Raw genomic sequence first — 27,136 nt, forward strand, 5'->3', positions numbered from 1 at the left:
ACTGCATTTCCCCTCCTACAGGCAGCCCCAGGCTTCACAGTTGGAAAAATTGGGAGGACCGGGAGAGGGCCTGTGAGGGGCTGAATCCTGAAGACTGCATTAGGGGATGAGGGGGAGGGATGGTCCAAGGGAGGAGAGTGCTGAGGGCTGAGAGCATCAGGGCTGCTTCGTGGCTCTGCAACCTTGGGCAAATGCTTGTCCCTCTCTGGACCTCAGCTTCTCTGTCTTAGTCTGTTCGGGCCGCTATAACAAAATACCACAGACCGGGTGGCTTATAAACAACAGAAATTTATTTCCCACAGCTCCGAAAGTGGGAAGTCCAAGATCAAGGCTCCAGCAGGGTCCTCGAGGACCCTCTTCCTGGTTTATAGTCTGCACTTTCTGTGTCTTCATTGGGTGGAAGGGGCTACAGAGCTCTGTGGGGTCTCTTGCTTAAGAGCACAAATCCCATGCGTGAGGCTCTGCCCTCTTGACCTCCCAAAGGTCCCTAAAATACCATCACATTAAGGATTGGGATTTCAAAGTATAAATTTTGGGGGGACACATTCAGACCATGGCACTCCCCATCTGTAGGCTCTGTTGAGAGCCTGTTTGGGGAAGGAAGAAGCAGCTGATAGATCCTGACTCTGGGAACAGCAGTGGGGCCAGGCCACAGCAGAGCTAACCCCCACCCTCGCCTCAGGAAAAGATGATGGCTCCCAGCGGCTTCCCTCCAGAGCCCCAAAGTTCAGTGGCTCCAGGGCACTCCAGGACCTTTTCCCAAAGTCAGGGCCCACCCCTGACCCAGTCTGGAGCATCATCACTACCCCTTCCTTCCAGGGAGCCTCAGGGCCTCTCTCAGGTGGAGAGATACTTGCCCTGAACTGCTGTGAGGCTTAACCTAACGGTGGAATTTGGGGCACCAAAGGAGGGAGAAAAGATGGCCTTGTGACACTTCCCCGGAGTGGCCCCTCCCTCCAAACCCTGAGAGAGGAGCTTTATCTGGAGCCCAGACCCTCTCCCTGGATAACACACCCAGGACCCGCTACAGACTGTGCGGTGTCCAGAGTTTCAAGATGGCCAGAGCAGAGCTTCAAACCAGGTGGGAGGGCCGTGAAGCTGGCTCGAAACCACACGCGTGTGTCCGCACGCTCTTCTCACTCCCTTTCCACGTGGCCCTGCCCAGGGAACACACTGTAAGTGCAGTCACCTGCTATTTTGATAATGGCTCCCAGCTCTGCACTGCCACGGAGGAGGCCCCCCGGATAAGCAGTCTGCTAAGTGCTGAAGGGACACGGCGGCAGGGCTCGCAGGGGCACAGAAAGTGGTGCTGGGAGGGCAGGTGGCCGGGCTCCCGGTCCCAGTCCCCCTGGCCTCCCTACCTTGTCCTTACGCAGGAAAACAGCAGAGAACTGTTCACCTCCTTGGTTTGGGGGGAAGGTGGGTGCCAGGGTGATTCTCTGATTGGGGCAGGGCTAACCAGGAGAAAGCTGGCCTGCGGGTACAGAGCGGGGACCCAAGAAGGATGCAGTAGCTTCCTTTCTGGGGGAGTTTCAAGCCCAGAGATAACTGGCTGGTTCTCACAACACAGGCACCTACCTGTAGCTAGAGCATCACATTCAGGCCCAGAGGTGACCTTCACTGGGTCCCACTCCCAAGCTTTGCTGTTGCCTCCCGGGTACGGTCTACTGGAGCTAAGAACGGAAAAGAATGGGCTGAGCCGGCTGCCCGGAAGCAGGGCTGAAGCCCGCAGGGGACAGGTCTATGGCTCAGGAGCTCAGGAGCGGGAGCCAGCCCACCGGCTGTGCCACCATGAGGCTTAGGGTCCCGCACAGGGACGTTCTTTCTCTGGGGTATGAACCAGCGCTGGTCCTTTAGGCCCTGGAAGGGGTGACCGACGAACCTGTGGGTGGTGCCCAGGGTAGCAGACATGGTAAATGCCACCAGGCAGGTGGTCAGTGTGCCCAGGAGGGTGAGCCCGAGTGGGTTATGTATGAACGTCCTGCGTGTGCCAGCAGGGGGGGTGTGCACATGGGTGGAGGGCGGTGTTTTAGGCCACGGGCTGGTATGTGTGAGCATGTGATCATGCCTGTGAGGATGTGGTATACAAAGCTGCCAGGGCTCCCCTCTCAAGAGGCGGCTCCAAGGGTCCGCTGGCTTTGGGGGTCACGTATCTGGGCCCCCAGGTCCTTCCAGCTGGCTCAGACTCAGGCCAGGCCTCAACCCAGGGTTCCAACTAGGGTACCATCAGGGGGTGTCCGAAAGTATAAAGGCCCTCTGCATCAGCACCGCCCCCTCCCCCCCATACTTTAGCCTGCATTCACCAGTGTCTCTGGTGGATGGGGCAGGGGTGAGACACAAGAATGGGCACATTGCCTCACTTTCCCGCTCCTGCACTTGCTGGCTTCCCACAGGGCAGAGCTGCCAAACAGGGCACCTCACTCCCTGACCCCACCTGGTCCAGTCCCTGGCCCTGCCCAGTGAGCTTTCTGATACCCCAGGCTGGCGGGGCCCTGCTTCCCAAGCCTAGCCTGACACCTTCATTTTCAAGAAAGGTACTGCACGGAGGGCTCACCCCCCTGAACATGAAGGTGGACTACATTTCCCAGCCTGCCCTGCAGCTCCATGTAACCATGTGACTGGGTGCTGGCCAATGGAAGGTGGGCAGAAGGCACACCCCCAGAGGCCAGGTCCCGGGAAACCTCCTAGGTGACCCTCCACTAGCAGTCACTCCCCCTCTGCTGACTGGATGCTGATGCCCCAGGGCAAACCGGGAAGCCATGTGTTAGAGACCTCAGAGTCAGGGTTCATTCAGCAGAGCCCCCAGATCCCTTCACTTCCAGCTGAAGTGAGGCTGAGCAAGGAAAACACTTCTATAGAGTAAAGCCACTGAGATTTCAGGGTTTATCCGATACAGCAGATGGTGTTGCCCCAAGGAATACAGGCTCTTGATTGAAGTCACTTGGGGTCCAGGGCCTGGCTGGGATGCCCCCCTTTCCAGTCGCCCTTTCTGGGAGGACAGCAGGTGGGGGGTGCGGGAGAAGCTTGAGCCCTAAGGCTCTGCCCCTATACTTCCTCAGTTTCCAGAGCCCAGACCCTCCAAGGCGGAGGGAGAAGGCCAGGGGGCCCCTGGATGCCCTTAGGCCACTGACGCACAGAGCCTCGTGTCCCCACCTCACTGCTGTGATTTCTACAAGGAAGGTGCCTCCTCGTCCTCCTTACAGGCCCCTCTGGCCAGTCCTCAGGATGAGGTCAACGTTCCTGCCTCAGCCTTAGGACCTGGTCCTGCCCTCTGCCTTGGGTCCCGGTTGGGAGTAGAGATCAGCTGGGGGAGTTCTCTGAGGTGTCGGGGAGCAGGCCAGCTGCCACCTGGTCCTGGTGCCACAGCTGTTCCGCCAGGCCGTTGAGCACGTGGGCAACGTCAGCCAGCCCAGCCCACCCATCCAGTGTGCGCCCATCTGCCAGCCGCCGCCCCGGCACACTCTTCACCCGCAAGAGGGGCAGTTCCCAGGCCTGCCGGAAGGCCGTGAGGTCACGCTCAGGCACATCAGTGTGCATGTACTGGTCAAATCTGGAGGAGGGTCAAGGAGCCTGGCCGGGTGTCTCTGCTTACCACCTCATCGCACCCAGCCTTAGCCCCGGAGCCCCATTCGGTGGGGGCAGGGGGGGGGCTGCTGCAGCCTTTTAGATACTGTCCATGGGCATAGAGCCCACAGCTAGGCAGAGGCAGAGTCCCTGATCCCCTTGCTCTGTGCCTTGCCAGGTGTGGCCTCAGACTGTCCTAGGGGCCACCCAAAGGATACTTGGAGCCGATGACCATCCTGACAACACCAGGGGTGTCGCCTGCTACTCGGGCCAGCTGTCCAGGGAGGTCTTCAAAGGAGGCACGGTCGGTGAAGGAGAAGAGGAAGAGGAAAGCATCTGTCTTCTCCTTGCAAGCCTGGGGAGGGAGAAGCCGATGTGAGGCTTGTAACCAGGGGGCCAGAACCTCTGATCAGCCTCAGGGCCCTGAGAAGTCTCAGCAGATCCCCTCCTTCCACAGGCCCAGAGCAGGGACTGGCTGGCCCAGGACAGAGCTGGGGCTGAGACCCGGTCCCCACGGCCAGCTCAGCCTTCTCCCACCCGGGGCAGCACCCCCCAGGCCACGCCCAATTCTGCCTCCTGCAGACCGGGCAGGTACTCAGAAGCCCACCTCAGACAACCAGCTCCTCCCGGCCCCTCCCAGGCCCACCTGTCTGCTCACCGGCAGCATGTGGTCGAACTTTTTGAGTGCAGACTCCCCGCAGTCCCAGAACTCAAAGCGGAACATGACAACACGCTCACTGGCCTGCAGTTTGGCTGGCCAAAATACCACCGTGGTCTGGATGCCTGGGGGAGGGTCAGCTATTCAGCGCGGGAGAGGCGGAGTGGAGAGGGGCCAGGGGCCAGGAAGAGATAGGAAGAAGATACGTCCCCGGTGGGTCCACCAGCCTGGTGCGGAAAGCATAGTTGCTGACCCGGGAAAATTCTCAGGCTGATGGGGGGAAACCAAACTGCTCTCGAAGGGTCTCCAGCCTGCCAGAGAGATGCAGCCCCAGCCCCAGCCATGACAAAGCAGTTCCACTCGTACGTACGAGGGGACCCAGACGTACTGGATACTGGAGGATCCAGTTGCAACCTGCTGGTCAATCAGCATCCAACGGAAGGAAACCGGAAGAGAAGATCGGTGTTCCCTGAGCGCCCATCTCGTGCCAGCTCGGCGCGAGGCATGTTACCAACACGATCTCTAGTACCGATCCCACAATACACTGGGGTTGGAACTATCATCTCTGACGAATAGAGGAGCCAGTGAAACGCCTTTCCAAGGTTGCGGAGTAAACGATGGGTCAAGGGCCAGTCTTTCCTCCACCCCAGGGAAGGCCTCCCGGGATGCACTCACCAGCGGTCTCATGGTGTACCACGGGTACCTCTAGGCCAGCCAGCTTGGCCACCAGTGCTGTCTTGCCCCCGCCGCTCTTTCCAGACACGAAGATCTTGTAGCTGGCTGTGTCAATGGCCACGGGCGGGGGCAGCACTGGTCGTTCCAGCAGCCCTGGGACAAGAAGGGAGCCAGGTGGGGTCAAGAGGTCAACCTGCGCTTTGCCCCATCAGACCCATCAGCTCTAAGGACTTTCTGGTGCCAGCTATCCATGGTTCTCTATACTCGGTACGGAGGCCTGGGACACAGGCAGGGTCCCTGGATGAGCTCTGTTACAAACACCTGTGCTCTGTTAGGTGCACCAAGGCCCATTCCAAATAATACCGAATTACTTTTCTTTAAAGTTTGATGCACGAGGGGCACCTGGGTGGCTCAATCAGTTAAGCGGCCCACTTTCGGCGCAGGTGGTGATCTCACGGTTTGGGAGTTCGAGCCCCGCACTGGGCTCTGTGCTGGCAGCTCAGAGCCTGGAGCCTGCTTCGGATTCTGCGTCTCCCTCTCTCTCTGCCCCTCCCCTGCTGGCGCTCTGTCTCTCAAAATAATAAGTGAACATTACAAAAAAATAAATAAATAAAGTTTGACGCATGAGATTGTTTTTATTGATACTATTATCACCTGTTCTAGATTTCCCACATGTAAAGGCAAGGTTCTTCATAATTCTTTCCTCAATGGAGAAATATCAGCAAAAATATTCTCAGTTACTATAAATAAACTTGTTAGAATCAATACACTGAGATCTTTATGAATGCTTTTAATTTGCAAAAAAAAAAAAAGTCTGAGTTATGATACATGCATAGGCTTAGCATCTGAAAGTCCTCAGCTGTGGGTTGCCCTGTCATTCTATGGCCTTAAACCTCCTGGCGCTTTGTTTCTTCTGGCCAGAGCTGAGCTCTCACAGCAGATGCCAGGCCCCTCTGCTGACCTGTCAGTGCAACGCTGGGTGAGGTGGCTTCATCCTGGGAGATGTGAATGTCTAGTCTTTGAGACTGTAGGATATGGAAAAGGCTTGCCTCTACTTACCAGGCTGGGTCTCGGACAAGTCTGTAAGGTGTGCTGTTGAGGGCAGGCGGGAGTCTGTTGTGCAACATGCCCAGCAGAGGGCCTGGCACAGAGGTAAGAACTCAATCAACAGCCTCTCTGGTGACAGTGTTCTTGGCAGGGTTGGGGCTGTTTCCATGCTCCTGGCTCTGATGGTGGAATTCGCTCTAAGGAGATTCGGGGGCCCCAGGGATAGGGCTTCCAGGGGTCTCCAAGGTTGAGGAGTGTAGTAAAGCAGGCCCTCACTGCCCTACCGCTTTGCCACCTTCCCCACCCCTCCCAACAGGTGACACTGTTCTTCCAGGGGAGTGACAGGCTTGGGGGCAGGCACTTACCGAACACCCGTCTGCGGTTCTTGCGCAGGATGCAGGCTAAATACTCCTTGCCCTCGGCGCTCTCGTGCCAGTCTGGGACAATCACCGAGCCCGGGGCAGGTGGTCTGGCCATGGCCTGGCACCGCGACGGGGTAGAATGCTGAGTAGGGGAGGGGAGAGGGTAAATGTCCTGAGCTGGACCTGCGATCCCTCTCAACCTGCTCTCTGACTCTTCCTCAGAACCTCAGCTCCCTCCTTGGGGTGGGGGTGGGGGGTGCGGGCGTCATTTACTGCACCTCACCGTTATTATCCCCATTAGCGCTTTTGGAGTCCGAGTTTCCTTTCATAGTCCTGGGGGGTTACACACTCCCCGTCTCCCTCTTATTACCCAGACGGTGCAATTCCATAGTCCCTTCGTCCCCATACTGCCCCCTGGACAGCCATCGCATTATTGCCCCGGGGGGGGGGGACACTTACACAACCCCCTCTCCCTTGTCATCTCGGGGCAGGAGCGAGGGTTTTTACACAGCCCTGTTTCTCCTCTGCCTCCTCGATCCCAACTCCTGGGGCCACCCAGCCCTCACCATCAGAAGTCCCCGTCGGCGAACGGGCTCAGGCGGAGCTGGTCCCTTTAAAAGCCCACCCGCGCTCCCGCCGCCCAGTCCGCCCGGGTTGCTTCCGCCCGGCCTGCGTCTGGCTTCGGAGCGCTCAGCCTGCCTCGGCGTCGGAGCTTGAGGCGCATGTGCGGAGGCTGTTGTCAAGGAGACGCCGGGGGCGGGACTGGCCCCTCTCTTGTCTGCCGCTACCACCACGCGGGGGCACCTCGGACGGGGCCTAACCCTCCGGGGCCGTGGGTCCTTGCTATTGCTCAGTCCGATTCCCAGGCTTTCCTCCCCAAACTCCTCCCAAATCAAATCCCCCTCCTCCAGGAGCCTTCTCTGTCTCAGTGACTCAGTTCCTTCTTCTATAAAATACTATTACCTCCTAGGTTTTTTTTTTTTTTTTATAACAGTGCTCAGCCCATAGCAGTGCTCAATAAGTTTAGTTAGTGTTGCTTATTATTATTGTTATCGCTCTATTAATTCTGCTCGGCAGGACCTAGAGATGAATTAAAACACCTATGGCTTCGTAAGTGGGGAAACAGCAGCTCAGAGAGGTTAAGGGACTTGCTCAAAGTCTTAAAAATGAGTCAGAGGGCCACAGGAATCTACCGGCCATTCATTTATTGATTCATCCCATCCATTCAACAAATAATTACTGAGCACCTATTATGTGTTCTGCCCGTTCTAGGCACTGGCAATGGAAAGACAAGAAGTACTACCCTTCTGCAGCTGACATTTCAGCACTGAGGCCATGAGCCCCCCTCCACCCTTCCAACAACGGGCACCGACCTGTTACCAGAAGGTGGGGGTGCTCAGTAAATGCCTGTTAGTTGGACAGGATGCAGGTGGGTCCTTGCTGTGTAATAGATAACACTTAATTTTTACCCGTATCTTCGTGCAAGTAGCACGAAGATTTGTCCTTCAAGTAGGACAAATTTGTCAAGTAGGACAAATCACTGCTTTGTAAGGAATAATCTGTAAGTTAACCTTTATTGAAGGCCAACTCGGTGCCAGACAGCGGGGGCTTTACAGAGGTTAACTTTGTTTAATTCTATAAACAAACCTGTATGGGAAATATTATCATCTCTCTTTTCTTTTACAGGTGAGGAAACTCAGACAACATGATTCTCTGGGGTCACATCACACGGCTGGCCAGTGGCAAAATTAGACTCAGAACCCAGGATTCCTGGACTCTGAACATCTGTTCTGCCAGACTGGGTCTCGTGTTTTTTTAAGCTTTGTCCCCAGCCACTAGGAGGGCCCTTCTTAGTCATGCCGACAGCAGCCAGAGGGCCATCAACCCACAAAGCATCGAGGTCCATTATGTCCGAGAGAGTAGAGGGGTCGCGGCCATATAAGACAGGGTGCTTGCTGTCAGGTGCTTCCACTGCAGCTAGGCAGAAACATAACAAATGAGCACTGATTCCTCCGGGATTCTGCAGCTTGAAACCCCTGCCCACAGTCCCAGGTTGCTCAGCCCCCTTTCCTGCTGTTCTTACCGCACCTGCCCAGACTCAGGATTGGTCACGCTGTGTGGAGCGCCCTCTCTCCGTGGACCTGAAGTGCCTCCATGGCAGGGCTCAGATCTGACTTATCTCTGAGTGTCTGCACTTCATCGTTAGCCGTGCCCTGTCTTGGTTCTTGGAGGGCTTGGAGGGCTCGGGGAGTGTGAGGAAATGAAGCAGTTTGGCAGGATGAGCTTGCCAGTTATCCTGGAGGCCAGATGTGAAGTCCTCTTGGACAGAGGGGGAGGCCGGTGATCAGAGGATCTAGGGGCCAGAGGTTTTGGGGGGAATCGGCCTTCACCGCCCTCAGGAGCTCATGGAGAGGACACTTGGGGAGCATCAGGAGCCTGTTCAAAACATGGGTTCTTGGGGTCCATCCTCCAGAGACTCTGCTTTGGGGGGCCAGATGGGTCTGTAAGCTTGCATGTGAACACGGGGCAGTTCAGAAGTTGGGTTCTGTATCAGTCCTCTGCGGCTGCCGTAAGAGACTACCACAGACTAGGCGGCTTAAACAGCAGAAATCTATTTTCTCGCAGTTTGGAAGCTGGAAGTCCAAAATCAAGTTGCCAACGGGGTTGGTTTCTGGTGTGGCCTTTCTTCCCGGCCTGCAGGCAGCCGCCTTCTCAGTGTGTCCTACAAGGTCTCATCTCTGGGCACACATACCCTTGATGTCTTTTCCTTTTATAAGGACACCAGTATTATTGGATTAGGGCCTTGCTCCTATTACCTCATTTAACCTTTATTACCTCCTTAAAGGCCCTGTCTCCAAGTAAGTCACATTGGGGGTTAGGACTTAGCATATGGATTTTGACCGGGGGTGAGGGGAGTCACACACCATTCAGTCCATGGCAGGGTCCACAGACCTCACTTAGACGTCACTGCTGGTGAGAGAGCCAGTCAATGGTTAGAGCCTGGGAGTGAGGTGGTCAGAATTTCATTTCAGAGGATGCTTGTGGACCATTTTGGTCTAGTGAGTTCTGCTGTCCTGTGCCCCCTCTGACCATTAAACTGAGTGTCCCTCTAAAGCAAAATGTTTCTCCTCTCAAGGCCTAAGGTGAAGCAGGTGGACCATCTATCTAAAGGCCCATATGGTGTAAAACTTTCTGATTCATCTACTCATTTGTTCATGGTTTGGTCTCCCCCCATCTCCCAAATTGATTGAGCACCTTCTGGACAGGGCACCATAAGGCCTGGATGGGCAGACACACAGGCCTGAGGCCCTCAGGGGCAGGGGTGGGTGGGATGCCCAGGAGGATGAGTGAAGGAGGGACAGTCAGATATGGGTGTCCGTCTCTTCTCTTGCCTGGACACTGCAGCTGTTTCCTGTAGGTTTCCCTGCTTGCCTTCTGGAATGCCACAGAGGCACCAGAGTCGTCTTTAGGCAAAGTAAATCCAGCAATGCCACACCCATGCTTATAGTTTTCCAATGGTTTTCACTGCACTCGGAATAAAATCCAAATTCCATGCCGTCAAGGCCATCTGTGGCCATCTGACCACCTCTTGCTTTCATTTCAATGGTCGCACTTTTCCCCTTGCCCAATGCCCTCCAGCGAGCCCGGCCTTTTGTTCCCACACAGGACCTCTGCCCTCCAGTGTCCAGCACCCAGACCTCCATGCATCACTCCCACAACCTCCCGTGGATGGCTGCTTCACCTGCACAGAGGCCTTCCTCCTCCTCCGCTCAAGGATTCGCCCTTACCCTCCGAGACTCACTCCTTCACGCCCTCCTGTTCTTGATTCTGAAATTTTATTTTTTAAAAGATTTTTAAGTAATCTCTGCACCCAACATGGGACTTGAACTTACAACCCCAAGATCAAGAGTCACGTGCTCAGGGGCGCCTGGGTGGCGCAGTCGGTTAAGCGTCCGACTTCAGCCAGGTCACGATCTCGCGGTCCGGGAGTTCGAGCCCCGCGTCAGGCTCTGGGCTGATGGCTCGGATCCTGGAGCCTGTTTCCGATTCTGTGTCTCCCTCTCTCTCTGCCCCTCCCCCGTTCATGCTCTGTCTCTCTCTGTCCCAAAAATAAATAAACGTTGAAAAAAAAAAAAGAGTCGCGTGCTCTACCAACTGAACCAGCCAGGCGCCCCTTGATTCTGAAATTTTAAATTTATTGTCTCTCTCACCTAGAACATAAGCTCCATGAGGCTAGGGGCCTCGTCTTTTCATTCTGTTATACCCCTGTATCGGTTTCCTACACCTACAGTAACAAAGTACCACAGACTGGGTGGCTTAAACAACACAAATGTGTTTTCTCAGTTCCGGAGGTTAGAAGTTATATATCAATGGGTCACCTGGGTGGCTCAGTCGGTTAAGGGTCCGACTTCAACTCCGCTCATGATCTCACGGTTCACAAGTTTGAGCCCTGCATCAGGCTCTGTGCTGACAGTTCAGGGCCCGGAGCCTGCTTCAGATTCTGTCTGTCTGTCTCTCTCTGCCCCTCCCCTGCTCATGCTCTATCTCTCAAAAGTAAATAAGCATTAAAAAAAAATTTTTTTTTTTAAAGAAATACATCAAGGAGTTGGTAGGGCTGGTTCCTTCTGAGGGGCAGGAGAGAAGGATCTGCTCCAGGCCTCTCTCTTTGGCTTGTGGGTGACCATCTTCTCCTCACGTCTTCACATCACTTTCCCTCCGTACAAATCCGAGTACAAATTTGCTGTTCTTAATAAGGACACGAGTCACACTGGCTAAGGACCCACCTGAATGGCCTCATTTTAACTTAATCACCTCAGTAAAGACCTTATCTCCAAATATGATTACATTCTGAGGTTCTGCGGGTTAGAACTTCAATATGAGAAGGGAGGGGGGCAGAGGGACACAATTAAGCCCATAATAACCCCTACTAGCTAGAATATGTTGGACATATAGTAAAAACTCAATACAAACGTGTTGGCTGACTGGCTGTGGCTGCAGCTTGGGGAATGGCCTGAAGAGGGTGTCTGGAAGAAGCCACCAGTTAGGAAGCCCGGCAAACATTACAGGCACGAGTGGGTGAAGACATGTACTTGTCAAATACGTATGAGCACTCCCCGTGCCAGGCCAGACACTGGAAAGACGACTGTAAAGGAGATACAGACCCTGTCCTTGTGCATTCCACACTCCGCTGGGGACAATAATCCAATAACCAGGGAATTGCACTTATAAGCAGGGCGGGAGGGTAGATTAAAAATGTCCAGATTCCATTTAAATATAGGGTTTGGGACTGGAGCTGCCAAATCATCCCCAGGGAGGTTTTTTTGAGCCTGGAATGTGCCAGGCCTGTGCTTGGCAGCAAGGTGGGTGTCCTTGACCCGGACAGCCTCATGTGTCACTTCCCTGCTTAAAACCCTCTAACGGCCTCCCACTGCACCTGGAGTCTTGTCCACCCCTCCCTCCCCATGGCCTACGAGGTTCACTGGCACCCTCTGCCTTCACTCACATGCCCCAGGCACTCCGGCGTTTCCTCTGCCCCCTGAACTTGTTGAGTTCATGCCTGCCTCTGGGCCTTTGTTCCTGCTGTTTTCTCCGAATGGTTGCTCTTACATTCAGGTCTCAGCTGAAACGTCTCCTCCTCAGAAAGGCCTTCTCTGATGAGCCCAGGCCCATCACACTCTGTCACATCCCACTTTAATTTTCCTCGGGATACTCATCTGGAATGGTCCTGCTTAGCTCTTTCCACGTTTGCCCCTTCTCCCTCACCCCCCACTGAAATACCACCTCCACGGGGAGGGCCAGTGCCTGGCACACAGTGGCATTCCGCACTTGCTCCATGCAGGGGTGAGTGCTGGCCTCCTCCCCCCTTGATCCAGGCAGCCACCAGGCGCTGCGTCCTCTCCCTACACATTTAACATCCTGTCCTCTCTTGGTTGCCACTGCCTGGGCCCAGATCCCACTCCCCCCCTGCCTCTCGTCCCCATCTCCAATTCATTTTCCAGTTCTGCCCCGTGTACTCCAGTCTCACACTGACCTTCTCAAGATTCCGGAAGGGCTGGTCATACTCGGATTTCTTTGCAAAGGCTCTTCCATCTGCGGGAATACCCTTCTCCTTTCTTCCTCTGGCACTGGCCACAGCCCCTCTCACCCCTGGGTCTTGGGGTTCCCTAGCACCTTATCTGATTTCTCTCCTTCTACTGGAGCAAGTACAAGCTTTTACCTTGGCAGACTCAGATGGTTAAGAAACAGAGCTTTGTTTCCTGGCTTGATTTAGTCTGTCTGCCGACATTTTAATCCAATAATTTCCTGGTAAACTTACATTCAATGGATTTCTCATTCTCTACTGTTTAAACTCAATCTCCTCGAGGTTATTTCTTTTCATCTCCCCCTCCGCCGGCCCTGGGGCTCATGTTCAGTGTGTAGGAGGTGTTGCCCAAATGCCAGGGAAGCATGTCTGTGGAGGGCACCCACTCCTTGGGTGTCCTCTGTCCTGGACCTTTGTGGGCCTCTGCTACTGGGAGAACTCTCTGCCATCAGTCCGCCATGGCCCCAGCTGTGCAGGCCTCTCCTCCCGCTGTAGATTCTGCTCATAAGCTGCTGTCCCTGCTACATCTGAGGGGATGACCTCTGGTCAACAGATCCATATGGGCCACTCTGTACTGTCCTCAGCCCCAAACACCAGCCCCTCTGGATATGCCAGACCTCCCACAGCCCTTCTGCACCTTTCCTGGACCACAGTGAGTCTGTCTTCCCAGGGCGAGGCCTGGAGGCCCGCCAACACCCTGCATTACTGACTGCCAGAGGCCAGGCCTGGGATCCCCCAAGAAAGGCTCTATTCTCATTTCAGTGGGGGTGAGGCTGGGGCAACGAGAAACCCATCTGTTAGCGCTCTCTGGCTTCCCAACAACTGTCCTGCCCTTGACTGGCTACGTTGGTTACAGACAGTTCTGACTCTGCCTCCTTTGCATCTTTTTAGTACGACACCTGGACTGTCTTTGGCTTCTGAAGCTCAGGATTTGTCATCTTTGTTCAGCCCAGTGTGATGCCTCCCTGGTTTGTGATGAGGCTGTGAGCTCCTCCAGGAGCAGGCCTCTTTTCAGCCATCTGAGTCCCAGTGCCTCGAGGGTCAGTGTGTGCTCAGGTGTGCCGAGAATGACTGACCCCGAAGGGCAGTCCCGGGCTCTCCTGGCCTTGCTGATGGGTGGGCAGCAGCTTCCTTCTTCCTTCCAGGGTTCTGCCTGGTAAGGTCTGGTCCTCAGCCCTCTTTCTCTTCCCTGCAGTGGGCGGGGGCAGACAGGTTCCCCGGTGGGGAAATGGCACACTCTGCCAGGCTTCTGAGGCATTGACTTGTAACATCGGCTCAGCTTTGTGCATGCTGACAGGGCCTGGGCCCACAGCCCAGCCCAGTGGAGACAACACTGGCTTTCCCATAGCTGGAGGCTGAGGCAGAGAGGGCGGGGGGCGTGGGGGGAAGGCAGCCTGGGACGGTGTTCAGACATGTGGCAGAGGCCAGGGAAGGGGCCCTACCCAGGCTCTACCAACAGTGGGAGGGGAGAAATGGGCATTTTTCTCCTCCAGCCCATTCAGTTTCCCTCTGAAGTCAGCCTCTGATGCAGTGCCCAGGCCACAAAGCCTTTCACGGGGTGCCCCCAAGTGGTCTTTTGGGGAAGCGCACCCACTCCGTGGACCAAGTTACTGCTGGATCCAGCTAGGCCGCTCATCTGTGAGGCTAGCAGCATCACCGCCATTTGAGTGACAAAACTGAGGCTCAGGTGGGACCAAGGGACCCCCAGGTGCCCTCTCAGCTCTTGAGTTGTGAGATGACTTGTGTCAGCCCAAAGTGACAGCGCCAGCTTTTGAAACCAAGGTCTTTTCTGGTTCAAAGCCGGCCCTCGTCCCTGTCCTGCAGCCTCTCTAGGAAGTCCTTTCTGAGTGCAAAGGGCACGGAGGGGTCCCTTGGCCCCAGTCTTGACCGGATGCATACCTCAGCTCTACCTTCCCTTCCCGTGAGAGTTAATCAGTCTCTGCTTGAGCACCTCCAGCAACGGTGACATCATTACCTCACAAAGTATCCACAAGAGCACTTGGCTGCTTTTGTCAGTGGTATATTGTGGGCACGTGGGGACAGTTGTGGCCACTGAGAGCAGAAGGCAGACCTAAGCTAGGGATGCTCCCTTGTTGTGGGGGGCGGTGGCAAGGCATAGAGAAGCAAGGGTCCGGTCCCCCGTGGCAGCGTTACAAGCAGGCCAGCCTGCAAGATTTTGAGGTGATGCCTCCTGTCCCGCTGGACAACAGGGTGCTCAAAGGCTGGCTTTTTGCAGAGGCTCCCAGATGAGGGTGATGCGAGGCAAAGCCTTGGGCTGCAGAGCTGGCTGACGGTAGCGACCTGTGCGATGCCTTGGCCTCCCAGTCTGAGTCAGTGATTCCTGCCGACCCACAGAGCCAGCTGGAGAAGAGTGGCCAAGGCCTGGGAAGGAGAGAGGGCAGTGTGGAGCTGCCCCTTCCCTGCTAGGTGCTGAGATTTACACCCAAATGTGCAAAGGCCTCTGGCCTGCAGACACCCAGGGGAGTGGCGAGGGAGTCTTGTGCTAGGCCTGCGTTGAGAAGGCAGTGGTCGCCACCTCCGGTCAGGCCTTGGGAGAGTCACGGATCTTCTCTGTTCGTCTCCACATTAAGGTTTCTCCCCAGGTTGGCATGTCCTCTCTTCTATGCTCCCACACACCCTCTGACCTGGGGCTGATCAGGCTGCTGTCAAGTTCAGGTCATCTTTGGAGCAGAAACATGCTCATCAGGGGGTAGGAGCATGGCCCTTGGCAGGGACAGACTGAGTTAGGATGTGGTCTGGGAGGCTGTGCAGGTCTGACGTATCCTGAAGACTGGGCACGGGGGGCCTTCCTCAGGCACCGGTGTTTGCCTCCTTCCCCAGGACCACCAGTCAGTCACCCCTAGCACCCTACCCACCAAACACAGCCTCCTCCACAACATTCCATACATAGACTGCCCGGGCAGTGCTTGAATTCCCCCAATGGTGCCAAACTGGTTCTACCTGATACATACAGTTCTGGCCATTGGGAGGAATTTCCCAATGATGCTGAAATCTCTTCCCTAGGGCTTCTACCCACCGGACCTTGTTCAGCCCGACAGACCCACCAGGGACAAGTCCAACCCGTCCGCAGGGCGACTGTGACAGAATTCAGAACAATCATGCTACCCCTTGCCAATTCAGTAGCAGCCAGCACGTGGTGCTGGGCCATTTGTACCCCAGGGCCCTTCCCCAGACCATGCTGTAGTTTGCTATCCGCCTTAAAGTATGGTAAACGGAACAGACAGCATCAGACCACCTGCTGTTAGAGGTGGAAGGTTCACCCCACAGCTTGGGAAACACAACCGTGCAGACGGGATGACAGCCGCAGCTCCACAGCACCTGAACCTGGGACGAAGTTGGTACAGTAACCGCTGAACGAAAAGCCCGTGATGGTGCTCGGCCCAAAGGCCCGTGGGTGTGAGGATCTGGCAGGTGGCTTCAGCACTGGGGCAGCCCCCTGCCCTGGTGGTGCCTGTCTCCTCCCAGGCCCCCACACAACCGGGCAGACTCGTGTCGTCGGTCCCTAATCGACACTTCCAAACTGGGAGCCCACTAACTGTGCCCTTGCAACCAGGCAGAAGGACACCTCACGTGCCGGAGGCAGAATTCAACGAGCACACCGCAGAATGAAGTCCGGAAGGGAGATTAAACGATGAGACAGTTCTGACCTGATTGATGGCAGCAGCTGCTACTTACTGCTCCCGAGAGGCAAAAGCCCCAGAGGTTCTCACGGTGACATCTAAAAGATGACCCGGACGACCACAGACACGCATAATCCTCAGCAGGGGCACGCTCGTGACGGTTTACACGACGAGCCCAACCCTTTCCTTCACGATCCTGTATTTTTCTCAAGGGTTAATTACAAACACTACCCACCACCTAACGAGCTCTCGCCGTGTGCCAGGGCCTGTGCTAGTGCTTTCGTATTCAACTTCGGTTCACCCTCACGATCCTTTCAGATGAAAACAACTAAAATTACAGATGAGGAAACCTGTATCCAAGGGGAAGTACTAACAGGGGGAAGGCGAGATCAGGTCAGAGGCCTCTAGAGCCGCAGGCCTGCTTCTCACCACCATCTGCGATTATGTCCCAAGATCCAAGGGCTCCGTGTCCTCGTCTTGCCCAGGAGGCCAGTGACGGGGTGGCTGTTGTGCTGGCCCCCGGGGCCTCCGCTCCAAGCCGATCACCTCTCTTAGGTGTGCACCACAGGGTAGTAACTGAGGCTCTGAAACACCAAGTCCTTCAAGCAGGACTGAGGGAGCCACGTCACTGTTAAATGGAGCTGTCCCTGGGGAAGGGCAGCTCTCCACCTCAACCCCAAAACACACCCCTCCCAGAGGAGGAGGGAGTCTCCCAACTACCTTGCTTTCAACTTCCGTCTCCAACCTCAACTGCTTGCTACTACAGCTTTCTTTCTTCTTTCTTTTCTACTAATAAAACAGTTAAGACCATTCTGTCCATTTTGTTTTATTTGTTAAATTGCTAAAAAGTCATCAGGGAAAACCTTAACAAAAAGTGAAACAGACAGAGATTTAGATATTAGTGAAGTCCACTTTTCATTCCTACACTGTTACGTGCCTAAGATGACCATCTCAGGGGAAGCCACCTGGGACCCCTGAGTTGCAGGGAAACCTCACTCACAGCACCAGCTTCGCCAGGGCACGATGGGTGTGCGCTGACATGTACCCTGGTTGGCGGGAGGGGAGCAGAGCGAAGGAAAGAGAGCAGGGGTGGAGTTAACACCTAGGGGTTGCTCTCATTTGACAAGGGACAGAGTGAGAGGGAGCCACTTACTGCTGACCGTGCAGAACATGCCTTCTGCACTTCGCGGGGAGGCTGCACGGGATGCAGGCCTCAGAGTTCGGCTTCCTTGCCCCTGGGGGTATTCAGATCCTCCCCACTGACTCGTGCACTGGTAAGAGAGCACAGACAACGCAAAGCAGAGCACATCACCATGCCAGGATCACCACAAGGACAAGGACAGACGGACAAACCCACCAGGAACATCACTTTTACGGGGAAGGAAAGAGCAAAGCAGACGGAAACAGAAAGATAAAGTCAGAGGACAGGAAGTATCCCTCTGTTCTCCAACAGCTGGTGGCTTTCTGTTCTCCAAAGTCAAGACTTCTCAAGCTGGTTTTCTTTCATCCTCCTCTTCTTCTTTTCTCTAAAGAGTTCCAACACAGTTCCTAGGATAGTTCATGGTTTTAGCTCTTGATACAGAACTCAAACATTAAAATCAGATCAATCCGTAGAAGGCCGGAAGGAGAGTGAGCCTAGTATTACAACTAAATTTAAGCTTGTTTCAACACCTCATTTGTGCTCCTAAAATATACTATTTGGGGGGGATGAAGGGGTGTTTATGCAGCCCACCATCCACGTTAGTAGAAATGTGAACGCAAACACAGAACCCTCTCTGCTGCCCAGCCTGTAAAGTGAGGAAAGGGAAGCTCCGTCCAAGAGGAAAGGAAGACACCAAGACTCTCACGTGAGAGTCTCAGCAGGGTGGCCGATGAAGCGGACAGGACATGGGGCTCACAAAGGCACACTTGCAGGAATGGAAGGGGTTAAAGCTTCAAGTAGAAACAAAATGTATTTTAAATACTTAAATACTGATAAATAGTTGCTAATTTAGGTGGTCCTGAAGGCTTAAGAAATCGTCTCCTTTTTCTCAGTGAATTTTAAGACAAAACTGGCGTCATGTCAAAAACCAGAGTTGTGGTTAGACGTGACCTGGCGGAAGCACCCCCGGGGGGCTGGCAGAATGCTCTCCGCAGCCGAGACGCCTGGAGTCCCAGCGCGCGCGCGTGCGGCTTCACAAGGGCCTGAGGACACAATCGCCTTGACTGTGTCGAGTCGCTCTCCTAAGGTATCTGCCCACAGTGCCCAGGAGCCACCGAGACCAACACCACCGGGTGCGGATGAGGCAGATTTTTCTTAAGGAGCTGTCAACAGCCTGGTTCGGAGCGGTGTAGACAATACTGGATGCCACGGAGTGCCGAGGAGCTGGTTACTTTCTAAGAGCATCATCATCTCCACGGCCTCCCTGTTTGGGGAAAACGGAGGGAATCCACAAGCTAACAGCTGGCTTAGGGAGGCCACAGGACAAAGGGAATGATCACCAAGTTGAGAGTCTGAACTTTCAGGCTTCCAAATACCTTATATTTCAATAGGAACTGAGTTAGGAGATGCTGTCCATGCGCAAGTGCAACGTCATAAACAAGGTTCAGCAATGGCAACAGTGTAGTATCTAATCTCACAGGCTGCTTGATCTTGTGAATAAGGACCCCACGTGGTCTAACAGTCTTTGCCAAAGAAGGACCGGCAACAGCCCAAGAGCGAGGAGTCTGGAAAGCTAAGCGCTGAGCTGTGAGTAGGTGCACACCACAGCAAGTAGGCTTGGTGGTTTCCTCATCTAAGGGAGCACATGGAACAGTTTCTGGAACACAGACCTCTCCCTGCGAGCTGGCCCCTTCCTGCGCTTGGCACCACAGGGGCTTTCCCACCGAGACCACAGTGTAAAAGCTAATGGCCAGGGGAAAGAATTCAACATGATGTAATAGGAGAAAACACACTTATCGGACAGACTGCTAAGTGCTGGCCGAGAGCCAGGACCCAGGGCCAGCTGTAGCAGGCTTGTGCTTGGGAAATGCGAACAAGAAAAAGGGGAGTGTGAAAGATGGGAAATGCAATGTTTTGAAATTCAAATCCTAAGGGCAAAGTAAAAATCCTCTTTGCACTGATGAGAAATCACCAAGAATCCACATTTAAGTGGTGACATTTGACTTTATTCTAACATCTCCTACGTCCTCCTACGCCCATGGTTTAGAGACTGGTAACTTCCAAGAAGATTGGTAAACTTGTAACTTCCTATGTCAACCAAAGACATGCTCCAGTTGGTTGCACTTTATCTCAGAAATGGCGTGAAATAAAAACCCAAACCTTATTTGTGTCATACGTGAACAGCACAATCACAAAGGAGGGGCTGCTCCCGAGGTCAGCCTTGCAAAGACGCTAAGCACACGATGCTCAACCCAACCACCACTCAACAGCCAGGCAGAAAAACGCATGTCACGACAAGGGCAAAAATCATTTCTAGAAGGAGCTATCACTAGGATTTCCTTCCAGGATCAATTTCCACATTGCATGAATATGGACGGGTGGGCCCCATGTGCTCTGGAAGTAAAAACAAGCCCCAAAGGGAAAAAACGGTATTTTTTGATGCTTCAAGGATTTCTCATGATACTGGCATCTTGGAATTCCCTACCAGCCTCCTAAGTGATCCCAGAGAAAGGGTTCCAGAAAAGAAATATCTCTAAGAGATTTCCCTGGGCACCTTAGCTTTGTAAGAGAAACAGAAAATGAGAAAGCTTTTAGGGCTTAAAAAAAAAAAAAATCCACATATGCCCCCCCCCCCAAAAAAAAGAAAAGAAAAAGGCAGCCTCTGAGGATCAAGTTTTAAGGGAACAAATGTGGTTTTTGGCAACTTGCAATCAAATACGATTGTCAGAAAATTCCAAAATCAGACACCAAAATGTTTTTTCTGAGACACAGAGGGAGCACGCAAAAGACCAGTGGACACGAGGTAGACAGGCGTGTCTGCATAAACATCGTCTCACGGTGATCCTGGCACACACACGTGGAAAAGAATTCCCGGCTGGGTAACCTTCCTCAGTCACGAGGGCAGAACGGGGCCAGGCAGAGGGCATTACCGCTCGGGTCCTCTGTGCTTTTCAAGGGAAGGGAGGAACAGTTCTCTACAGGCTCCTTTGCCCCTGCCAGCTCCTGGAGCTCGTGGGTCTGGAGCCTCCACCTGTGCACCTTACACACGCTCTTTCTCTAACTCCAAGAAGGCCACGTAAGGACTTATGGGGGCTCTTCAGTTGCCTTAGGTCACGTTCTGACATTAGTCTGTTCCCTAAATTCTTGGTCTAGTTACCAGCAATGTAGAAAAAGGCAGCCGAGCCTCTGCTAAAACACAGCAACAATTTGATCTGAACCAGGACGGAGACCTCTCCCTCTCTGTAAACACAGTTGGCTATATAATATATATTTATATATTTATATATAATTTTTTTCGTAATGGAGGTTTGACCCCAGCCTGCAGTGAGTGAGGCTGGGAACTGGGGGTTTGGTTTATGGGGTAATTCTGTCCTTTGTTTTCCCAACTCGCAGTCCAAATGCTTGCACACTGGAAAATTAAAAGCCACAGAAAGGGAAGGGGGTTTAGAACATATTATCTCTTTGCTCGCACAAAGTACAAGGCGTTTGTTTTTGGATAGTACTTCACATTCTGTTTCTTGTCCATGAGTCCTCCAAATATGATGAGTTCGCCCCTGCCTTGTACCACTGTGTGCAGGCTGGTTTCAGGAGGTCCGACCACAGAACTGCTATTAAATACTTTCCATTTGACCCGCCCCTTCTCCTTGGTGTCTTTAATGTCTAGCACGTACATCTGCATGGGCTTGCAGTTCATACTCTGGTACAAAGGTTTGCCCACATTCAGGGACTGCGGAGGGTGGTGGCCCAGGCGGCGGGCAATGGGAGGTAAGGAATGCCCATCCCCTTGGGCAGGCCCTGGGCGAGGGACGGGCACTGTTTCTCCACTGCTCGGGTTCTGGCTTCCGGGGGAGCCTGGAGAAGACCCCAGAGGAGGACTGAGTGCTGTGGACGCTGAGGGGCCTCTGGATGACATTGCTTTGATGGCTTCTAGGCTCCGACGCAGGGCACCTGGGGAGACAGCCCCTGCAAGGGCGCTGGCCACGTGTGGTGGGGTATGCACACCATTCGTCTGTTCGGGAGGGTGTCTCGTGCTTCCCCCAACTGTCCTGTTGTCCACACCATCCATATGATTGCTACTCGAAGTGGGTTTCAGATCCCAATTCAGATCTATTGATCCTAACCTCAGATCTTTCTGATCTGGTAGTGACCCTCGTCGGGGGGCCAAAGAAAGTCCCATTTTGAGGTCATATCCGTCAGTGGTAGATGGAGTGCTAGGAGACACGGCCTGCACAGGGCTGTCCAAGGAAGAGCCACCAATCACTGCTGTTCCTGGAGACAAATTCCCACCATTGAGGATGGGGGAGCCATCTCCTCTGGCTGGGGACAGGCTCCCTTCCCGGGAACTTGAGGGGGTCTGCCTTTGAGCTCTGGGCCTCAGTGTTCCCCAGCGGCCGTTAACACAAGGAGCTTCATCCATACTCCTTACTGGAGACTGAGAGCGGTACTCTCGGGTTTCGGGAACCAGGGCTGGAGGAGTGGCGCTGATAGGTGATGGGCGAGAGTTCAAACTTGGGCTGAGTGGGGCTCTCCCGCTAGGAGCCTGACTGAAGACCACCACACACTGCCCCACCTGGAAGACAAAAGACCTGTGCTCAGTTCTGACCATTCGTCTAAACGGCAAACATTTGATCATGAGCATCTGGGGAGGCCAGGCATTTTGTAGGTACCTGAGACACTGAGATGAAAATAATGGAGCCTGCCTTCTAGGCTAGAAGGGGAGATAGACACGGGGATAATTTTTGCTGCAGCGTGACAGGTGTTACCATTAGAGTTGTATGTACAGGACAGGGGAGGGGTGGAGGGAGGAATCAGTTTTGGTTTGGGGACCCTGAAGAAAGGTTCATAGACAAAGAGATGCTTAAAAAGCTAGCACTAGGGGCGCCTGGGTGGCTCAGTCGGTTAAGCGGCTGACTTCGGCTCAGGTCATGATCTCATGGTCCATGGGTTCGAGCCCCGCGTCGGGCTCCGTGCTGACAGCTCAGAGCCTGGAGCCTGTTTCAGATTCTGTGTCTCCCTCTCTCTGACCCTCCCCCGTTCATGCTCTGTCTCTCTCTGTCTCAAAAATAAATAAATATTAAAAAAAAAAAAAAAAAAAAGCTAGCACTAAAAGGATCAGTGGGGTATATGGGGTGGGGTGGGGAGCGCCTGGCTAGGTCAGTCAGGAGAATGTGCTACTCTTGATCTTGAGGTTGTGAGTTCGAGCCCCACGTTGGGTGTTGAGATTACATAACTAAATACACTTAAAAGAAAAAAAAAAAAAGGATCAGTGGGGCCCACACAGGTTTCTCATCTAAAGGTTCATATATGAGCAATGCCCAAGGAGTTATGGTTAATGCCCACTTCTTTTATGATGTCAAGGTGTTTTTCATTTCTATACAAATTTGCTTGGAAGTCTGACGAGCTAATTTGGCCCCACAGTTAGGACGTCCTCTCTCACTGGCCTGTCAGTCCTCTGCTCACCCGGCAAGCTGGATGGCACCACAGTTCTGGAGCCCCATGATCTTCATTTTCTACCTTGAGTGGCTGCCAGGCCCAGGGGCCTGAATGCATGTGCAACAACCAAGCATCCTTGAAGAGCTGTAAGAGAAGGACCGACAGGAGGGCTCAGGTGTGGTATAGGTTACAAAACATACACACATAGTTGGAATCTCAAAGCCATGCTGTTTGGTCTAGAGAGTGTGTGGGCTCTTCAGAAGAGCAAAATTTTTGGTTAGTCATTCATTCATGCCCCTTCATTTATTCATATACCACCACTGGCCTGGAAATATGAAATTGTGCTTGTGACCTACGAATGAATTTTAAGTGGTTCTAAATTTTGCCTGTGGTACAGCGCATGCGTAGGTGGCGTAAATAATACCTATCCATAACTTTCTGAATCTGCATTCTTAAATAAATTCCATGTAAACTGTTTTTCTGTCCCACTCCTCCTAGAAACATGACAGCCCATTACAGCCTAAAAGAGGAAGTAGGAGTAGGGAGAATATACAAATATTTAAGAGACGAACATCTCTGATTAAAAGCACCTCTCCCCCCTCCAAAAAACAAAAACAAAAAGCAGATCTCAGCCAGAAAATACAAAGGTTATATATATACCCAAAGTGAAAACGTATTCTCTAAGTACAAATGTGGAAATGGTCTTATCACTGCTTACAAGGTGACACAGGGAAACAAGTTTCGAACACTTAGCAACGTGTGCATTGGAATATGCCACACCAGCAATACTCACAGCGTTGGGACCGCCACACCCTCCAAGGATTAAGATAGTTGCATCATCTATGACAATCTGGGGAGAGGAAGACATTTAAAATAAAACTACAAAGACACAGGCACCTGACCTCCTACGCATCAGTGGTATATGAAAACAGCCTACCCAGATCCCAAATGAGAGTATTCTAGTCATCATAAGCTCTCCAGTCTCCCCAAACCATGTTAATTCTGATGTCTGGGGGCAAATTACTGATGATTCACCTGAATGGATATATCCTTTGTTGATCAAACATTAAAATGAGCATACCAACCACATAAAATGCAGGGTTCTCTTTTGAGAAATGAAATAGCAAAGTAAATGCTTTGGGGAGAGGCATAATATAAAGCCACTAAAAATTAATACAACCCATTAGAAGTTGAAAAATAAATACCAGCAAAAAAGAACGACAAAGTCTCTTTGGCTTATGCATGTTGGCATCTTACCTGACTCCCTCCTCCCTTTCCCATCCTAACAGGAAGATGCTACAGTGTTTGCTGAATAGTTATTTTAATTCCTGAGCACCTGAGATTGGCCACCTCGAGGATGAGGACTGGGGCCGGAGATGTTCGGCTTGGACCACGCCCACTGCTCGAGGTCAAGGACCCAGACATCGTTGCTCCTATAAGATAAGGACAGGAGAATGAAGGAGTCAGGAGCCACCAGGGACCCCAGAGCTGATATAAATGAAGTTACATTGATATTTTATTTATTATTATTTTTAAGTAGGCTCCATGCTGAACATGGGGCCTGAAATCACAACCCTGAGATCAAAAGTTGCATGCTCTACCAACTGAGCCAGCCAGGTGCCCCTTGAAGTCACATTTATAAAGATGCCTAGCAAAGTGCCATGCTGATGCCATCTTAAATTATATTTTTCTTCCCCTTCTTTCCCTGGAACCCACCTCAAGAACTTCAAACCTTTGTTCTTCCCACTGACCCGTAAGTCCTCTTTTGAGTCAAACCTACAGCGACATACTAGTATCTAAAGTAAGAATGAATTTTCGTTGGAAGTTTAGTTGGCAACAGCTACTGGTCAAGATACAGTCTTTCAAAAGCAAAAGCCACAAGGAAGAGAAAAAAACTGATGCAAAAAGTAGCTCTATGATTGTCTAGGAGATAAAGATTTGTCAATTCTGGCTATACAAATTAATTTCACCGTGGCTAATGAGATCTGCAGTTTTATCAAGGACAAACTGGCATCCCCAACCCCCAAGGGACCAGTACAGCAAGGACAGACTCCTGAAAGGCAGTCTCTATTTTACAGTCATCTTGCTAAGGTCGTTTATTCACATAGAGAAACACGGAATAAGAACTCTCATACCGTAAAGCCCTAAACTGTCTCAGCTGAAGGGCAGCTCACGGTGTCTCAACTGTTTTAAAACAGGAAGATGTGGGGTACGCTGCCTGACAGGGAACAGGGTTGGGTCTGGAATGGTTTTACTGCTGACAGCCCATCAACCTGCCTTTCAGAGCACAGGGAAAATGACCACTACTGCAGCTCCCACCAAACCAGATAAAGAGGGATTCAGATGGATGGCTCTGGCTCTTGACGTTGGCCTGAGCTGCTGAGTCACGGCCAGAGATGATGAGGACAGTGGGTGTATCAGACCTGACAGATTTCTTGCTCCTACCCACTCCCCCAAACCATCCTGTCTGGAGAAGGAACCATTTTCACCTGTCCTGTCAATCTAGCTCTCTCCGCTGAAGCCCAAAAGGGCACAGGCTGGCTCACAAAGGAGAGCAGGTAAAAGCACCCTGTGCTTCTCGGACAGCAGCCTTCCGTGAGCACAGGTGGAAACAGACAAGGTGGAGGCTATCTCAGAATGTGATCCCACCGAATGAACCACATACCAAATAAAAAGATCCTACACGGCTCTGACTTTATGGAGGAAGGTTTCCAATGTATTGCGCTATGATGAGGGGATCAACAACTGGAATGCTAGGAAGCAACACGTGCTTGGATTAATTAGAACCATGCTCAGGAATACTAACCTGACTAGTTCACGCCTCTGACCTGTTATTCCCAGGAGTATTTACCTTCAGGTTGATAGTCAGCAAACCAAATATACTTACATTTGCCGGGATCCTAAGGAGCCACCAAAGACAATCATTTTATCATCTATCACACAGGAGGAATGGCCAGCCATGGGAGGTGGCCCGTGGGTCGTCACAATGCAGTTCCACCTAATATAAAAAGACAGAAAGAAGCCAAGAAGTCAGCACCACCTGGTCGTGTGTGTTTCAGGTGGCAGCAGTAAGTCAGTATCCACTTGACGGGACGATTCTATCACCCTCAGCAGAGCTACTGGTAGGATAATAAATGGAGGATGGCAGAAGGTATTTATGCCCTTCTTATAAACCTGCTGAAGCTATATTCACTTTCAAGTTCTCAGTGTGTATGGCTTGGAGGTAGAGTGGAGAGAGGACCAGGGAAGCCATCGTGGCTCTTCGCCGCTCCAGGCTAGCGTGCTAAAGGAGCATCACCTGTACTTCCTTCTACAGTCCCGATCAGCTGCAGCTACTGAGAGCCCTGTACTAAGTAGTCTGTTCCAAGAACAAAGGAAAAAGAGTCAGGAGTCAGTCTTGGGGACAACAATGAATCATCTGAATCCACGGCACACCTGGGGACTCAGCAGCCAGACCTATTCTCCAACTGGCACATTCATTTCTCTAGGAAGAGGAATAAATCTCTTCCACTTTTTCTCTTGGGAATAAAGGTTCATAGCTTTAGTTTCTTTTTCTTTCAAAAAATTTTTAACCTTTTCTCTAAACTTAACAACAACAGCAACAACAACAAAACTCTTTTAAAAACATAAGCTCTATCAGCCTGAACTCACGACCTGGAGATCAAGAGTCACATGCTCTTACCGACTGAGCCAGCCGGACACCCCTTAGCTTTAGGTTTTCAGGGGGTCCTGTAAACTCTCTGAAACTGTCAGCAAAATCTATGCATACGTAAATTTTTTTCCTGGAAAAGAGTCCAAGCTTTTACCAAATTCTCAAAGAGATTCCTGGTCACAGAAAGATTCATTTATTCATATATGTATGTATATATAAATATGTGTGTGTGTGTGTATATATATGTGTGTATATATATATATATATATATATTTTTTTTTTAATTTATTTTGAGAGAGAGAGAGTGAGCACAAGCAGCGGAGGGGCAGAAGGAGAAAGAGAATCCTAAGCAGGCTCCATGCCCAGTGAGGAGCCCAGAGTGGAGCCCAAGGAGGGGCTTGATCTCAGGATGGCAAGATCATGACCTGAGCTGAAATCAAGAGTCAGACGCTTAACTGACGGAGCCACCCAGGCACCCCAGGAATCCATTTATCTAAAATCTTTTATTCCAGATTGGAAGAATCTTATCTTTGTGGCTTACCAGTTTTTAGAGGGTGAGTAAGTATGTATTTCATCAAAGAATCTCTCTGGTTGGTGTAGGGGATAAGGGCTTGGCCGCGTCCAGCCACCAAACAGCACCAGCAGGTCCTTGTACACGACCAGAGTTGCCCCAGCTTTAGGGGAAGGATAGGACCCTAGGAAAGTCAATAACACCATCATCAGGATTCAGGGTCTCACAAGCGGTAGGGAGGTTGTCTATATATGACCATTCCCTGGAAGAGTCACAAAAGGGGAACCAATACCATAAAACATAAGGGAAAGGCGGAGACAAAACTGGTTTGCAGGTCTGACAGAAAACCATCATCAATTTACACATTTTT

The 27,136-nt window shown here is 52.3% G+C and overlaps 2 protein-coding genes and 1 long non-coding RNA gene across 7 annotated transcripts in view; 1 reads left to right on the plus strand and 2 right to left on the minus strand.

Moving 5' to 3' along the window:
- Positions 1-268: 268 nt before the first annotated feature.
- On the minus strand, positions 269-9,982 carry CPLANE2 (ciliogenesis and planar polarity effector 2). 4 transcript variants are annotated; one of them, XM_045035146.1, is made up of 6 exons: positions 6,590-6,734; positions 6,310-6,448; positions 4,898-5,050; positions 4,223-4,347; positions 3,783-3,919; positions 269-3,550 (listed from the first exon to the last, which is right to left on the minus strand). In XM_045035146.1, the coding sequence occupies exons 1-6, from the start codon at positions 6,602-6,604 to the stop codon at positions 3,301-3,303; spliced, it is 819 nt and encodes a 272-aa protein (XP_044891081.1). In that variant the 5' UTR covers positions 6,605-6,734; the 3' UTR covers positions 269-3,300. The 4 variants fall into 4 exon arrangements, with proteins under 4 accessions (XP_044891081.1, XP_044891083.1, XP_003989653.3 ...); XM_045035148.1 differs by lacking the exon at positions 6,590-6,734 and adding an exon at positions 8,395-9,982 and having other exon boundaries at positions 2,870-3,550; XM_003989604.4 differs by lacking the exon at positions 6,590-6,734 and adding an exon at positions 6,873-7,060 and having other exon boundaries at positions 2,870-3,550.
- Positions 7,054-10,110, plus strand: LOC123379485. The gene is made up of 3 exons (XR_006583946.1): positions 7,054-7,416; positions 7,579-7,735; positions 9,973-10,110. It is a non-coding gene; the product is annotated as an uncharacterized LOC123379485 (long non-coding RNA).
- A 6,729-nt stretch (positions 10,111-16,839) lies between these two features.
- The window catches only part of FBXO42 (F-box protein 42), a 98,529-nt gene continuing 88,232 nt past the window's right edge, over positions 16,840-27,136 (minus strand). For both annotated transcript variants that reach the window (XM_011284587.4, XM_019836250.2), the window contains 6 exons: positions 26,797-26,950; positions 25,491-25,601; positions 23,940-24,036; positions 23,397-23,453; positions 22,631-22,747; positions 16,840-21,740 (listed from right to left, as the gene is read on the minus strand). In XM_011284587.4, the coding sequence (XP_011282889.2) occupies positions 20,625-21,740; positions 22,631-22,747; positions 23,397-23,453; positions 23,940-24,036; positions 25,491-25,601; positions 26,797-26,950 (1,652 nt within the window). In that variant the 3' untranslated portion in view covers positions 16,840-20,624. The remainder of the gene's footprint in view (positions 21,741-22,630; positions 22,748-23,396; positions 23,454-23,939; positions 24,037-25,490; positions 25,602-26,796; positions 26,951-27,136) is intronic.

Source organism: Felis catus, chromosome C1 (assembly GCF_018350175.1).
Source record: "Felis catus isolate Fca126 chromosome C1, F.catus_Fca126_mat1.0, whole genome shotgun sequence".
Lineage (NCBI taxonomy): Eukaryota > Metazoa > Chordata > Mammalia > Carnivora > Felidae > Felis > Felis catus.

Coding starts and splice junctions, on each gene's coding strand:
- CPLANE2 (XM_045035146.1), bottom strand. Junction 4,348..4,897: donor GGTACACCATGAGACCGCTG/GTGAGTGCATCC, acceptor ACCCTCCCCCAG/GCATCCAGACCACGGTGGTA. Junction 3,920..4,222: donor AGTTCGACCACATGCTGCCG/GTGAGCAGACAG, acceptor CTCCCTCCCCAG/GCTTGCAAGGAGAAGACAGA.